This window comes from Plecotus auritus (assembly GCF_963455305.1).
Source record: "Plecotus auritus genome assembly, chromosome: 6".
In the NCBI taxonomy this organism is placed as follows: domain Eukaryota; kingdom Metazoa; phylum Chordata; class Mammalia; order Chiroptera; family Vespertilionidae; genus Plecotus; species Plecotus auritus.
The window spans coordinates 145,085,548-145,102,678 of NC_137773.1; the positions used below are offsets into that span (position 1 = coordinate 145,085,548).

At 49.1% G+C, this 17,131-nt stretch overlaps 1 protein-coding gene across 3 annotated transcripts in view; it reads right to left on the reverse strand.

Annotated features, from left to right (window-relative positions):
* Window positions 1-17,131, reverse strand: part of PXYLP1 (2-phosphoxylose phosphatase 1) — a 70,578-nt gene that overhangs the window by 18,473 nt on the left and 34,974 nt on the right. For all 3 annotated transcript variants that reach the window (XM_080672202.1, XM_080672204.1, XM_080672203.1), the window contains exon 2: window positions 9,936-10,067. In XM_080672202.1, the coding sequence (XP_080528328.1) occupies window positions 9,936-10,014 (79 nt within the window). In that variant the 5' untranslated portion in view covers window positions 10,015-10,067. The remainder of the gene's footprint in view (window positions 1-9,935; window positions 10,068-17,131) is intronic.

Here is a 17,131-nt window from a genome sequence, read left to right on the forward strand (position 1 = left end):
AAGTACATGAGCTTAAAATGTTGTGATGAAAGTTGATTCATCAGAATAAATGTTGTCGCTTATCTACAGAATTTTCTTCACCCACAGACACTTAACTATGTGGTAGCTGCACATGAAGTGTTCGGAGGAAACTCAGAAATTAGTCAGAAAATAAACCTCCGAGAAAAGGATCAAAGTTAATTTTAAAAATCCTATCTAATAAAGGAATAATATGCAAATTGACTGTCACTCCAACACACAAGATGGCTGCCCCCATGTGGTCCAAGATGGCTGCCCCCATGTGGACACAAGATGGCCAGCAGGGGAGGGCAGTTGGGAGGAACCAGGCCTACAAGGGAGGGCAGTTGGGGGCAATCAAGCCTGCAGGGGAGGGCAGTTAGGGGTGACCAGGCTGGCAGAGGAGGGAAGTTGGGGGCGACCGGGCCTGCAGGGAAGGGCAGTTGGGGGGGACCCAGACCTGCAGGGGAGAGCAGTTGTGGGGGGACCAGGCCTGCAGAGAAGGGCAGTTAGGGGTGACCAGGCCTGCAGGGGAGGGCAGTTAGGGGCAATCAGGAAGGCAGGCAGGTGAGCAGTTGGGAGCCAGCAGTCCTGGATTATGAGAGGGATGTCCGACTGCCTAAACGGGCAGTCGGACATCCCTCAAGGGGTCCCAGATTGGAGAGGGTGCAGGCTGGGCTGAGGGACACACCCCCGTGCATGAATTTCGTGCACCGGGCCTCTAGTACTAAATAAAAAATGTTAGTGATAATGATGCTATGGGGATATCATGACAGAACTCTTCAGTTAAAAATGCAAGCCCTCATTATTAATTTCCCATTCTATTTGACTCAAACTCACCAGAATAAAAACCTGGGAAGCACCTTATTATTGTAGCTTTTAAAATAGACAGAACATGCCACCCTTGGTGTTCTAAGGGCTGCATCCCCAAACCTTTGCCACCAAAACGTAGCGATATTCATGAATCCCCCAGTTTGCACATACCCCTGGGGAGTATGTTTCTCTGAATAAAATATACACCGGACACAGAGGAAAGAAGGACCAAGTCCCCCGGCTGGACAGTGGGACGCGGACTGGTCAGCAACTGAGGAGCTCAATCTCAGCTACTGTTACGGAATTGGTGCCTCCCACCACATGCCTCGGACCTTCAGGGACGCCCACAAGTAGTTGGAGCTGCAAGCACTCAGGAGAGCGGCCTTACAGAGCAACGGAGGCTGAAGAAGCCAGGGTCTGAAGGACTAGGCAAGGTACATGTCACACTCACACCCCCCGGCGCGGTGTGTGTCCTTGCAGGGACCCTGGCTTTCCTATTCAGAGGCAATTTTCTTCTAATTTCTACGCTGTGCTACCAAGCATGGCGGGTCTCCTCCCTAGCATATGGCAGATTCAAAGCAGCCTATGGAGGGGATATGGGGGCTGGAAGACTCAGGAAAATGATGGCTCTGCAGGGAAGAAAGGTGCTGGGGGACTACAGAACACACACACATCCCCCACATGCACACACACACCACATGCATACACACACACACACACACGCCACACATCCCCCACACGCACACACACACCACATGCATACACACACCACATGCACACACACGCACCACATGCGCACACACACACCACATGCATGCACACACACGCACACACACGCACCACATGCGCACACACACCACATGCACACACACCACATGCACACACATGCACACACACGCACCACATGCACACACACACCACATGCACACACACGCACCACATGCGCACACACACACCACATGCATGCACACACACGCACACACACACACCACATGCGCACACACACCACATGCACACACACCACATGCACACACATGCACACACACGCACCACATGCACACACACCACATGCACACACGCACCACATGCACACACACACCACATGCACACACACACCACATGCACACACACACCACATGCACACACCCCACATGCACACACACGCACCACATGCACACACGCACCACATGCACACACACACCACATGCACACACCCCACATGCACACACGCACACCACAGGCACACACATACACACACCCCACATGTACACACACAACTCAGACTCACCACACACACATCATTCACACTTACCCCACATACACCACCCCAACACACATACCACCCACTCCCACACCACCACACATCATACACACACACACACACACACAACTCAGACTCAGCACACACACATCATTCACACACTCACATCCCACATACACCCCCCACAGAGCTGGGTAAGCTGGGCTCCCCAGCTGCCCACCTGAGAACCTGGGGCAGTTACCTGCCTCCCTTAGCTCAGGGCCCCACCCCTCTGCTGTTGTTCTATCTCCTGCACGGCCTCTCTTCCCCCATCTGCCCAGATTTCCTCTTTTCCCTGGATCTGCACCACCAGGCACCAAACCCGGAGCTGAGCCAAGGAGGCTGGGAGGCTGGGAAGTGGAGAAAGAGAGCTCACTCTCCCTAAGGGCAGCCCCACCCAGCTGCTCAGGGACTGTGGGTGTAGGCTTGCTGGGCAGTCTGGTTTTTAAAGGACGGGTTGGAGGTTTATGTGAAATTGCCTAGTTTTAAAACATTGGTAAATAAATTTTAAAAGGTGAAAACATGGTTGAGCCAAACAAAAACAAACTTACACGCTGTCGGTCTGGAGTGGCTTCCACATGCTCCTGGGAGACCTGGTCTCCCCACGAGGACACCAGTCCCCACACAGAGGCTCTGGAGAGGGTCTCTTGGGCTCGCTCAGTCCCTGAAATCTACCCTCTGGTGGGACACCACACCCATTCACACCCCAGCCTCCTTTAGGTGGCCTTCAGGACCTCCAGTGCCCTGCTCTTCCTCCTGCTCTGCCCCCAGCTCCTCGTTGTCTGGACCTTGTCCTGCCTCTCCTCTGCTCAGCGTGCTCTCCCTGGGCCTCCTCGTCCAGACCCAAGAGCCATCAGGCCTGCATGGCTGACCTCCTAGTGCAGTGGTCGGCAAACTCATTAGTCAACAGAGCCAAGTATCAACAGTACAATGATTGAAATTTCTTTTGAGAGTCAAATTTTTCAAACTTAAACTTCTTCTAATGCCACTTCTTCAAAATAGACTCGCCCAGGCCGTGGTATTTTGTGGAAGAGCCACACTCAAGGGGCCAAAGAGCCGCATGTGGCTCGCGAGCCGCAGTTTGCTGACCACTGTCCTAGCCTATGTCCGGGGCATTTCCTTCAGCCTTCAGCACACGTATCCCATATGGACATGAGACGTTTATGTGAATGAATGCGTGAATGCATGGGTGAAGGAAGCATCTACTGAACTACCCGAGCCAAATTCCTACGTGCCCCCGGGTTGCCTCCAGCATTACCCACCTACCAGCCTCTGAACAGGTAGCCCCCAACACTGTGTTCACTAAACTCACCCCAGGGGCCTGTTATGAATGCAGACTCTGGGTCCCACTCATGCCAAGACTGCGAGTCTGCAGCGAGGGGTCCAGAAGGTGCTCTCTCTTTTTGTTTCTGGAACATGCATTCTAACAAGAACCTGGGCCACTCTGATCAGGTGCTCAGGAGACCACACTTTGGCAAACGCTCTACCGAACTGGGGCCTTTCCAAGACACAAATCTGATGGTGTCTTCCCTGCTTCAGTGGCTCCCCGCACCTGCAAGATACAATGTGATGGTGGTGGTGCCCTGGCCTGTGTCCACTGACACAGCTACACACAGGTGGCTAGCCTCAACTTCTCTTGCTCTGCCTTTGCATTCCCATCTCCTTCAGCCAGGAATGCCCATCCCAGCTTCCTCTTTGGCCAACTCCTACTCATCTCTCAAGGATGAACCCCTTCTGGGAGTCTTCTCTGACCTCCAAGGTTAGTTTCTTGTCCTCTACCCTCCCATTTCACCCTGCCATAAATTCTCTATTTCATTTTATTTAGCCAACACGCATACAGTGATTACTGTGTCGGGCGCTATTCTAAGTGTTTTATAAATATCACTTTACTTAATCCTTTGCCGACCTTATGAAATAGGAACTCTCATTATCCCCATTTTACAGATGAGGAAACAGAGGCACAGAGAAGGGAAATAAATGGAGGACAGGGATTCGATCGAGGCAGTCTGGCTCCAGAGTCCATGTTCTTTCTCATGCTGCCGCCTCTGACTGGTCCTAGCTCATTGCACACTGTGTCCCAGGCACCTGCTCCTGACTCTCCACTCGGCAGAGAGCGCCTGCAGCCCGGGGGAGATCAACCTCCCAGCCCAGGGCCTCGCAAACTGCAAACTCAAGGAACCTCCGCTGAAGGACACGGCTGTGCGTGCTCAGGACCCCGGATCGACAAGGAACACACAAGTCACAAAATCTCAGCGTCTGAAGTGACTTCAAATGGCACCAGGTGCAATGAGCTGCCTAACAGTCTGCTCTTCAGAGAGCGACGCTCCAGGGTGGCACACCCCCCGCTCCACCGCCGAGGGACGCCGACGCTTGACTGAAATGTGTCTCCATGGCCACGCAGAACAGGCCCGACTCCTCCTGCAGAAAGGGCTCTTGCTCCTGCAGACAACCCTGGCTTTCACTTCTGCCTGGGGATCGGATTCTCCCTTGGAACCTGCTCTGGTCAACTGGGCTGAAGAAGGTGACCCCAGACATAGGTGCCATGTGCCAATTTAGATTAACTCCTACCACAGCCAATGGACTCTGATAAAAAACAAACAAAAGTATGATGTATTACACACACACACACACACACACACACACACACACACACACACTAAGCTAAAGTAACATAAGTCTCTGCAGCCTCTGAAACAGCAAGAGCCCTGGTTTCTGAGGAAGGTGCATCGCCCAGGACTCTGTACTGTTGCTGAAAAGGTTTATGCTGATTAGGCTTCTGGAGCCAAGGGGTTTCCCACAAGCGCTCTGTTCTCACACCAACACTGCAAAGCAACAACCATGATAACAACAACAAGGATCAACTCCATTTTACAGGAGAAAGAGGCTCCAGGAGGTCAAGCTTGCCCAAGGGCATTGCCCAAGGGCACACGGCTGCTAAGAGGCAGAGCATCCTTCAAACCCGGGAGCTGACTCCAGAGCCTGCCTGCTCCTGACCCGCTGCCATTTGGGGAATGCGGGTTGGAACAGTGAAATGCGCATGAAATAAGCGCCCAGGAAAGGCTGCGCGGAAGCAGGAAAATGGACGATTACAAAGGAGCAGAAAAAAGAAAAACAACGAATTGTTCACGAGTCTTCACAGCCTGATGGCCTTTCCCTGTTGCGCTCCAGGAGTCCCTCAGTCTGCGGTGTTATTTTCCCCCCTTGTGCTCATTTTAACCGGAATAACTAAAGATATTCATGCCTACTTACTCCCTTCTACAATTTAAAAATCAGGAATTTCGGAATGTCCCTATTTCAAAACTCAAAAACATCAAGGACTTGAAAATACAAACTGAATGATTTTCATTAAAGGCTATTAGCATATAGCAAGATATTAGCACCACTTAAAATAAACATATTTTGAGAAACTATGAACTATCTTAACCTTTTTTTATCCTTTCTCTACCACCTCTACCCCTGACGTTGTAGATAATTGCCCAACACACATAAGCACTTAATAAATATATGTGGGTTCACGGACACACTTTCTGCATCAAGGGAGAGAAAAAAACTTTTTTGGAAAACCTGATTTTTAAAATTGTAACCTGTGTCATAACTTTCTCATGTTCAAAACATCAGAAGAAGAAAATTACCAACAGGACAAAAGAAAAGGCACAGTCATTTGCAGAAGTAACACTGTACTGCTTACTTAAAGCAAGAGAAAACCAAGTTATACCTGAATGCCTCAACCATATTCCTTAAAATAATGGTAAGTGCTAATCTGATATTCAAAAATTCGTCAACAGAAATGGTGAAGAAAAAGTCCCTGTATTTCAGGGTAGGAATAAAAACGTAAGTGGTACTCAAGCATATATCTTTGTATCATAAATCAGTGAAGTTTCTAACACCATAAAAATGAGCAACCAACCAAGCAATTAAATAAACAAAGCCATTACACTCCATTGCCACAGACATGGGGAAATGCCAAAACTACATGTTACCTAGAAGTAGAAGCGCAGCAAGAGCATCCATATCTCAGTAGCGTTCCGAACTGCAACGCATCCAAGAAGGAGAGAGCTCAGACCCGCGCAGGCTAATTTACCCTGAAAAATTTTCCTTTCAGAAAGTATGGCTGAAAATTGGCTCTCCTGAAACAGAAGGGACTTTCACAAGAGTTATATAAGCAAAACACACAGGCCAATTCAGTGACGTGGGAACCACCTCATGCAAAAGCAACGCAGCGAACACAAGTAACCCCCATTCACGTCCCAGATCCCGGCAGCTTCTCAGAATAAAAATCCAGGCCGAATGGAACCTCCCGCCTCTGCAGCCAAAGGGTGGAAAATTTTTAATGAAAAGTTATACACAATTAAACAACTGAGAGTCCTAGCACACTTTTTGGGAAGGATTCCTACTTTATGGCTCGTTAACCATCGTATCTTTAAACGTCCTATGTGAGCCTAATCTTGAAGGCTTTTCCAATTCTGGACGGATAAATGAGTACTTTAAATTCTTTCTAGGGTTAGAAATAGGCTGTCATAGGCACCAGATGGGTGTATGGAATCTGCCACAAACTGGAGGTGAATCAGGGAAACTTGCTCAAAGCCTCCTCTCTTCAGACCACTTTTTCCAAATGCCAAGTCTTTCCCACGTTCCTCGGCGCCCGTGGAACATCCCACTCGCCAAGCCACCTGCTCGTTTTCCATCATTCAAACTGCGCAGAAACGCCACCTCCTCACAGAGCCATCCGCGGCGGTGATGGGTGCCAACCACTTGTCTCCCGCCCATAAGGTTGAGGAGGTAAACGGAGGGAAGGTGGGCGACAGTAAGAACACCATTCTCAGCTTGACGCAGACGGGGAAAGGGAAGCAGGATCAGTCTGCTTTTCAGAGCAGGCAGAGATTCATTCATTCCCCTAACAAACATCATGAAACACCTCCTGTGTGGTGGGCAGTGCAGTTCCTTGGGTACCGAAGAAAACAAGGTGTGGACCCCTCTCTCAGAGAGCAGACAATCGAGTAGGAGGAAAAGATACAAGAACTGAAAATGATGATAGTGCATGGTTAGTGCAAGAAGGAAAGAGTCAGCCATCATGCTCAATTAATATTTGACAAAGGAGGTAAGAGCATACAATGGAGTCAAAACAGTCTCTTCAATAAATGGTGCTTGGGAATTTGGACAGATACATGCAAAAAAATGAAACTAGACCACCAACTTACACCATACACAAAAACAAACTCAAAATGGCTAAAGGACTTGAATGTAAGATGGGAAACCATAAAAATCCTACAAGACTCCATAGGCAGCAAAATAGCAGTCATATGTCATAGCAATATCTTTACAGACACAGCCCCTAGGGCAGTGGTCGGCAAACCGCGGCGCGTGAGCCGCGCCGCTGTTTGCTGCTCTGTTGACTAATGAGTTTGCTGACCACTGACCTAGACTCTCGATTCCAATAATTACAGGCTGTTGTTGTTCCTTGTGATTAAGCCCCTATCCCAGTGGTCGGCAAACTCATTAGTCAACAGAGTGGCAAACTGCGGCTTGCGAGCCGCATGTGGCTCGTGAGCCGCAGTTTGCCGACCACTGCCCTAGGGCAATGGAGACTAAGGAGAAAATAAACAAATGGGACTACATCAAAATAAAAAGCTTCTGCACAGCAAAAGAAACCATCAACAAAAAAACAAGAAAGCCCACTGCATGGGAGAACATATTTGCCAATGATATTTCTGATAAGGGTTTAATCTCCAAAATTTACAGGGAACTCATACAACTTAACAAAAGGAAGATAAGCGACCCAATCAAAAAATGAGCAAAGGATCTAAATAGACACTTTCGAAGGAGGACATACAGAAGGCCCAGAGACATATGAAAACATGTTCAAAGTCACTAATCATCAAAGAGATGCAAATCATAACAACAATGAGATACCATCTTACACCTGTCAGAATGGCTATCATCAACAAATGAACAAATGACAAGTGCTGGCGAGGATGCGGAGAAAAAGGAACCCTCCTGCACTGCTGGTGGGAATGCAGACTGGTGCAGCCACTGTAGAAAACAGTATGGAGTTTCCTGAAAAAGTTAAAAATGGAACTCCCATCTAACCCAGTAATCCCACTTCTAGGACTATATCCCAAGAAAACAGAAACACCAATCAGAAAGGATATATGCACCCCTATGTTCATAGCAGCACAATTTACAACAGCTGGGATTTGGAAACAGCCTAAGTGCTCTACACAATGGAATACTATGCCACTATTAAAAAGAAGGAACTTTTACCATTTGCAACAGCATGGATGGAACTGGAGAGCATTATGCTAAGCGAAATAAGCCAGTCAGAGAAAGATAAATATCACATGATCTCACTCATATCTACACTAATAAAAGAGAAAGATGCAAATTGACCGTACCTTCGCGACACCCACTAGCCAATCAGGAGTGAGTATGCAAATTAACCCAACAAAGATGATGGGTTAATTTGCATATAGAGGCACCAAGCAGCCAGGGTGGGACACTTGTGGACGCAGGTGTTCCGCACCGCCCCAACTGCTCTGGGCCTCTGGGCAGCATGGGAAGGCGGAAAGGCAGCTCCGGCCAGAGCAAAGGTGGTGCCGGCAGCCAGGGGAAGGAAGGCCCATTCTTGCATGAATCTTCATGCATCAGGCCTCTAGTGTGGGATATGATAACCAACATAATTTGATGAACAAGAATAGATCTATCTAGAGAAAAATGGTAGGGGGTGTGGTTAGAGAGCAACCAAAGGACTTATATGCATGCATATTAGCATAACCAATAGACATAGACACTGGGGCGGTGGGAGCTTGCCCGGGCTGGGAAGGGATGGGGGAGGGGATCAATTGGGGGAAAAGGAGACATATGTAAAACTTTAGAGAATAAATAAAAAAAACTCTAGCAAAAAATAAAAAAGGAAACAGAGTCAGGACGATGTACATCAAAGAAGCACCAGACTCAGCTGGGGGCCATGGAAGGTTCCTGGAGGCGAAAAGGGCTGAGTGAAGGGGGAGAGGGGAGGAAGGTAGGGAGGTGAGGAGGAGAGCACTCCAGGCAGAGGGGCCGGCGGATCTGGGCACAGAACAGCTGGATATGGAGAGAATGCCAGGCAACTGGGCAAGGCTGTGTCATCAAGTCCAAGGTGAGAGAGGCCACAGGATGGCGAAGGGCCTCCGAGACCATGGGCCACCACTGAAAGGTTACAACCGAGGGTTGTAGGGCCAGATCTGTATTTGAGGATGGTGCACGGATCTGGGCCCAGCCCGAGCACGGGCTCCCAGTGAAGGGCAAAGTGCTGGGCAGGGAGGTCTGGGGCCTGGCTTCACCGGCCGAGCTCTTGCCTCGCCAGGCAATTTCCCTGCTGCCCAGGGGGCTGTGTATCATACCTAATGCCCCCACCCTCCCCAACAGCTCCAACCCACTTCCCACTGAACATAAAGTAGACACAACCCGCAAGGAACCAGCCAGGAGGTCAAATACCTCAGCTCTGAGTGGCTTGGCAGGACGAGAAAACAAGCTGGGCCACTCAGTGTCTCCGGGAATCTAAGGATCCGGGAATAACCAGGCAGTTTAGGAATCTGTGCAGAAGCCAAAAATGGGTCACAAGGCCTAGTGAGCGCGCTTGTCCCTCGGCCAAGAAAGATGCCAGAACAATTCAGGGGTTGAGGATTCCTGCCCCCGGCCATCGGCCATTAGCACCAATAATAAAAAGACTCGGTTGTTTTCAACCCCACGGTCCACTTGGACGCCAGGGGCTTTGGGCCTACTTGCTCGCCTGGAGGGCCCTCTGTTTCAGAGTGAGCCCCCCGCCGCCCCCCTCCCGGATACTCACAGAACTGCAGGCTGAGGCTCAGGAGGGCCAGCAGCGCAGCGAGCGCCAGCAGCAGCAAGAAGCGATTGCGGAAAAGCATTATTGTTTGTTCTGTCTCCTCCTCATGGTTTCACCTCAAATCGGGAACATGCCCTGTGAATAAAGCAGAGGCAATAAGCATGTGTTCCGAGCTGGAAAACCAAGTTTGGCAACTGATGAAAATAATCCAATTAGCCCAGGCCTCGGGCAGGCAGACGTCGTCCTAGCGGGGAGAACAATGGGGAGCTTCGGGTTCCGTCTCTGCCCCCAAATGAGGCCGCCAAGAACGGGCTGTCAAATTAATAAGAGGAAACCAGTTCATGAATGGTTCGTTTATCTGATATCAACAGGGAATGAGATACTTTACAGCATGACCTTTCCAAAGAAAAAGGTAAAGGAAGTTTATTGAGCACTTATTAGTACGGTGTGCCAGACAGTGAAGTGTTTCTGGGACCAGCTCACGCTCACCCCATTCTGACCCCCAACTACTCCCTCTCTCTCTCTCTTTTTTAAACTACCTTAGCTTCCAGTCTTACGTTCTTTTTTAAAATATATTTTTATTGATTTCAGAGAGGAAGAGAAAGGGAGAGATAGATAGATAGATAGATAGATACATCAATGATGAGAGAGAATCATTGATCGGCTGCCTCTTGCACAACCCCTACAGGGGATTGAGCCTGCAACCCAGGCATATGCCCTTGACCGGAATCGAACCCGGAACCCTTCAGTTCACAGGCCAACGCTCTATCCACTGAGCCAAACCAGCTAAGGCTGCCTCTTTTTTTTGATGTTTTGCTAAGATGACTCCGGTCTTCTTTATTTTTAACATTAACCTGAACGCCAATCACTGCGATGTATGTCACAGTAATGTCTTTAGGGACAGGTGGGGTGTACCTGGGGACTTGTTCCTATAAGCAGCCCTTTCTGTTAGAGACCTTCCCCCCACTTAACCATTGAGCTATTTCAGCTGCATTAACAGGTCTTCCTGCAGCTCCACCCACCTCAGAACTGTGCACAAGGGCTCAAGGGCTCTAAAAAATGTTGCATACGGCCCTAACTGACCCTGCTGTGAAGGAAAGAAAAAGTGAATGTTCCCTATATGTTTTCCCCCATCACTCTTAGATACCAAGTTTATTTCCTGGTCTCATTTGCATTTGAAGTAGAACTTGGAACATCACACTCTTTAGAAAAGGGTCTTCAACCAGAATAAAATTAGAACAGTCATCCCCAACTGGATTTTATCAGCAGAATCTTTTCCACCTTTAAACACAATCTCCTTCAGAGCCCAGACAGACACGGTCAGATAAAAGCTCACCTGCTGATGTGGTGAGTGTTGCACCACTTTGTGAATATACGAAAAACCACTAAATTGCACACCAAGTGACTTGTACGCTATATGGATTCTAGCTCAATAAAGCTGTTGTTTTGTTTTGTTTTTAAAGCCTATCTGCAGGGCATGAAGCAGCAGCCAGAGCCCTGGAGTTCCCTGGTCCCCATCCTCACCCCCACAAGGGCCCTGCAAAGGAGTTTGAGAACCACTCCTTGCAGGGTTATGTCAGAGAACATTTGCTCAAAGATTGACGTAAATACACACGTACCTCACAACTGGGTCTGGACATCTGGCAACCAGCATTTCTGTTAACAAACAGATCCCAATTTTACACCTTCAAAGGAACACTGCTTCTGTCCCTCTAGTTACTGCCCCCCACTAAGGGTCAGTGCCTCGTGTCCCATGACATCTGCACCTCTTCCTGGGACACTCCCCTCCTTGCCCTGGTGGTGTCTCCTGCTTCAGCCCCTCAGAGAGTAGACCTGCCTCTTGGTCGCTCTGCACTTGGGTGTGGGAGGTCAGGGCCTTCCTTCTGGTGCTGGGCCAGGTCTGGCCCCTCCACCACTTCCTGCCTCCAGTCACTCAGGGGATTTTTTCCATCACACTTACTGGCAGCTGCGGCTATTAGAACTACTAAGTCTGTGCCCTTTGGTTTTACCAGACACTGCCTTTGCATACGAGGATGAACCACAAGATGGTTCAGAGTTGTCTTCGTGTGGGCATTAGGTGGAAACAATCGCTACTTGCTGAGTAAAGTCTCAGGCTGATAGCATGGTGGATTCATTGCTGTGGTGACTCCCAATTTGTTTGTGCCTTTCTGGATCAATGGCCTTGTAGAATCACCTCCCACATTGACTCTAAGTTTCGAATAGGTATTGGCCTTGGCCAATGGGACAACAGCTAGTGAGCAGCGAGCAGAGGCTTGAAAAGTCCTCATGTATTGGGGCTTGTCCTCCTTTGCTGCTTTTGGAACTCTTAAGACCACCATGTGAAGATACCGGACTAGCAGCTGGCGGATGATGGACCAGGTGCAGGCAGAGCTGCAGACAACCAGCCTGCCAATCACCACACATGTGAGGAAGGCCATCCCAGATCATCCAGCCCAGCCACACCACCGGCAGATGGATATCAGGAGGGTCAGCCCAGACTAAAAGAACCACGTGGCCAACCCACACAGCACAAGCAAATATAATGGTTGTTGTTTTAAGCCACTACATTCTGGGAGCTTGATATAAAACAAAGAAACTGATACAATAAAGAGGAAATGCTTAGCACCTTTACTAGGAATTTCTTCTTCTCTTTTTTTTTTATTGATTTCAGAGAGGAAGGGAGAGGGAGAGAGATAGATAGAAACATCAATGATGAGAGAGACTCATTGATTGGCTGCCTCCTGCACGCCCCCTATTGGGGATCGGGCCTGCAACCTAGGCATGTGTTCTTGACTGGAATCGAACCCGGGACCCTTCAGTCCACAGGCCGATGCTCTATCCACTGAGCCAAACCAGGTAGGGCACTAAGAATTTCTAAGCCAGGGTCTAGTCCCCACATCTTCATCTGCAGGTGTCGTTTGCAAAGCTCTCTCGTCTGCATTCTTCAATATGCTGAGCGCTATTTGGAAAAAAGGGCTATATTTAGTTCTAGACTTAAAATACTGAGGACATGCTGGGTTAACCAGATGGCTGGGATCACGTGACTGCCTTACTGCTTTTAGCTTTCAGGCTACTGACATCTCTGCGTATCTGATGCTTTGCATTTGATGACACGGGCCTCGATCTGGGAGCACCCGCCCCTCCCCTTGATGCTGTCTGGGTTTCTGTGCTCCACTCCTCTTCTGACTCTCCCTTGGCAGCTGCCAAATGCCGGGTGATGGTCAGAGTCTCGCTGCCTCTGCTTGTGCTAGGGACCAGCTTGGCGTGATCACAGCCCTGGGAGTGATGAACACATGCTTTATTCTGGAGCCTATTTCCTTAGGTAACTAGGAGAGGAAGGCCATGCTTTGTTCTTAATTTTTTAAAAAAAATGACTATAATGATGACATAATCCAAAATTCACATGGACTGGAAGATATTTGTGTTTGCAGCTGGAACTAGGACGCCATCCAGTGTGTGTGTGTGTGTGTGTGTGTGTGTGTGTGTGCACGCGCACCCTACCCTTTTTCATGACCAACGTGGGAACCGGGGACACGGTTCTGCCCTGGGGTGTGTCTTCATGGGGAACAACTCCTTGGTGAGAGACTGACAGGAGCCCTGACATAGTGGAAAGGGGACTGGCACATCTGTGACAATTCCTTGCTCAGCCACTTGGTTTCTGGGTGCCCTCCACACAATGCACTGACTTCACTGCTCAGGATCTAGGACAGCCATGGGCAAACTACGGCCCGCAGGCCAGATCCGGCCCGATTGGCTGTTCTATCCGGCCCGCGGAGCCGAAAGAGTGGAGGGTTCTCTTGCTCTCCCCTCCGCTCCTTTACTTTGAATTTATATTAGTTCACACAAACACTCCATCCATGCTTTTGTTCCGGCCCTCCGGTCCAGTTTAAGAACTCATTGTGGCCCTCGAGTCAAAAAGTTTGCCCACCCCTGAAGGATCTGCTCTTTAACAAAGAAGCGGGTTGAGAGTCTAAAAAAGCAGGAGGGTGGTGAGGAACAGCTGTCGTCACTTGCAGAACCGTGGCACAGAGGTGCCGTGCTGTGTTGCACTCCCCAGCTCTGGGGGAATCGTAGGGACCTGGGGACTCTGTACCATCCTCAAAACACAAAGATCTGCCCTTTCCCTGAGCTGCTGCTTCTGTCCCAGGCTGTTCCTCTTCCAAATCCTGGCCACTGGCCACTTCCCTACTCCCCGGCCCAACCCCAACGGTCAGGGCAGGCAGCCACGTCTGCAGCCGGTTCCTAGCAAGACTTCCCCGGGGCTGACTCAGCTGTGGTGCCCCGACATTGCCACAGGTTCTCCTGCCTGGCACATCCGTGTCAACTTCTGGTGGGCCCCATCCTAAGAAGAGATTACCAATTAAAACCCTAAATCCTGCAAATGGTGTACAGAATTTAGGGTTTTAAATATGACCATAACTGCTTGTAAGAAAAATGTACATTCAATTATCTCTCATTTGTGTCGTTAAAATGCCATTACCAAGATAGAAAGGTGGTACTAAAGAAAATGCTTTACATGTATTATACACTTTTATTTTACTTTTTTCTCTCCGACTCTGGCCCAAGCTCAGGCCCCACTCTCCATAGACCGCTTTCTCTTTTTCCATCCCTCGCAAGGAGGCTCATGCCGCCATTCAGGAAGCCACACCATCTGTGGGTCCCTCTGGCCATATTCCTTCCACAGGGGTCTGCACACACCCCTGGGGAGGCTGCAGCTCCTCCGGACACTCCATCAGGCCCGTCCAGTCATGCGAAGTGACGGCCACGTCTCTGGGTCCACAGCCTGCTCACTCGCAGCCCAGAGAATAAAGTCCCTGGGAAGATGCACTGGCCCCTCAGCAGGCGGAGACGCTGGGATTGCCACCTACCTCAGCATGGCTCCCTCGTCTCCGAACCCCCACCCCTCTCAGGCCCCAGGGCCTTGCATGCAAAAGGTGCTCTACACCCAATATGGCATCACGACCAAACCCAAGTCCTATAAATACTTCCATGGAAACAACTATTTTGTGTCCGAGGCTAAACATACCACAGTGGCCAGTCATCAGATGTGTACTGGGCACAGCCTGAATCTGATGTGCTAAACCCACGCGGTAAAAATACCTCAAATCCAGAAATAAAATGGTTACTCTGAATTCCCGATGAAACGGCAAACAGTAAAACAGCCAACTGCAATGCAACTTTACAACAGCTTTGAACAGTCAAAGGAAATCTTTTAGAATATAATTTTGAAAAAAGAAGTACTAGTTAGTAGGCATTTCCCATTATAGTATGGTAAACAGTATTTCTGAATTAAGAGGAAAAAGGAACACCTCAACAGCATTTGTACAAGCTACATTCTGCCACCAGAGACGTCCACAGCCCAAGCCCTGGCCTGATTTTCACCGTGTACGAGCTAGACGTGCCACGGCTAGTGACTGGTCTCGGGGTCCCCTTTGATGTGTACAGAAGTCCGGGTTTGAAATATGACCATAACTGCTGGAAAGAAAAATGTGTATCCAATTATCTCCTCTCTTTGTGTTGTTAAAATACCGTTACCAAGAGAGAAAGGTGGTATTAAAGAAAATGCTTTAGATGTATTATGTACTTTCATTTTATTTTTTTTGGTCCTTATCATTTTGGCCTAAGTAAATACAGCATTATATAATTAAAAAAAACCACCAAACCCAAATCTATAATTGTGAAATAAATATGAACTTAGCAAAGGTAAAGTCTGTATCTTAATAGTCCTCCCTGCCCAAGGTCACCTCTCAAAGTAGAGTTTAACTACAAAATCAAAGATGCCTGGCTAAGAATAAACCAACTGTAAAGTCTGCTGAATGACAGATTCCAGAACCTCATGAAAACCCCAGGCAGTGGGATAGGCACCAAGGAGGCTGTGGGCTCCCAGCAGTTACTCACATTCCAGTTATTCAAATCCCAGCTCATTTGCAGGCTCAGTTCTAACGGTTGAAAGCAATTTGCTCATCTAGTCAACCAGTTGATTCAAAAGAACGTATTTCCCAAGAGCCGGTATGTGTCAGGCAATATCTCAAGTGCTGAGGACACAGGAAGCAGGACCCTGAGCACAGGTTCTGCCATCTTAGAGGGCACAGCTGAAATGTTCAAAAGTATTTATGGTAAAAAGTATATGGGAGCTAGGAATTGCTTTAAAATATTGGGAGGGGGTGAAGGAGGAATTAATGAAACAAGACTGGCAAAATGCTGACAACTGTTGAAACTGGGTGAACATTGAGGGTGTGTTATATGATCTGCTCTGCTTTTGTGTACATTTGAAAAGTTTTTTTTAAAAAAAGATGTAAAGAAAAAAAAAAAAAAAGGAAGCTCACAGTCTGATCAGTGGAACAGCGAGTTAATATAAGGAGACCATTAGGCCATATGAGACCAGTGGCAATGGGAAGCAGGATCGGGGAGGGGAGGAGGTCTACCCTGGCCCAGAGAGGGTGGTAGGTTTCCTTGAGAAGGCTCAGCCACAGCTCATTCTTGAAGAGCAGATTGGAGTGACTGCCTTTGTAACTGCATATTAGAGAAACAGAAGGAACCAAAGAAACAGCGCTGAGTAAGACTGTACTGATGTACGGACTGTTGGGGGTAGCGGGAAAGTTTGCCTTGTTTGTGAATGAGAGGAGCCAGAGCAGGGAGGTGGGTGAGTTCAGACGCCACTCAACAGCTGCATGTGCATTGAGACTGCCGTGTCAGGGGAGAGATGGCTGCCCAGAGGCCCCTTGGGACTGGACAGGGGAACCCCTCCTTGTCTGGGTCTGCTTCCCCATAGGAAGGGTTTGCCTTTGGCCTGGCACCCACAGGCAGAGGTCTCACTCCCCCTGCCCAGGCCAGCAGGCACATTGACCCCAAGAAGTGACATTACTAAGGGGACCCAACACACCTTTTGGAGTCCCCTCAGGACACAAAGCCACTGACCTCCAGGTTTGAGCGGGGATGGAGGATTGATCCCAGGATCTGTGCCACCACGCAGTGCCAGCTTGAGAGACAGAACAACCTTGTGGACTGACCCTCATTTTCTAGCCAGGGTTCTGTCTCTTCTCTCACCAGCCTCCTTTGGGAATATTGGACAGGAGCAGGCCCAGAGGGCTCCCTTAAAGGATGCCCATTAGTCATGGGGGGCTCCCCTTGAACACGCTGTACTTTGCCCCACAGCTGACACTCCCAGGGCTCCTCTCTCACACGTGTCCTTGCTCCTG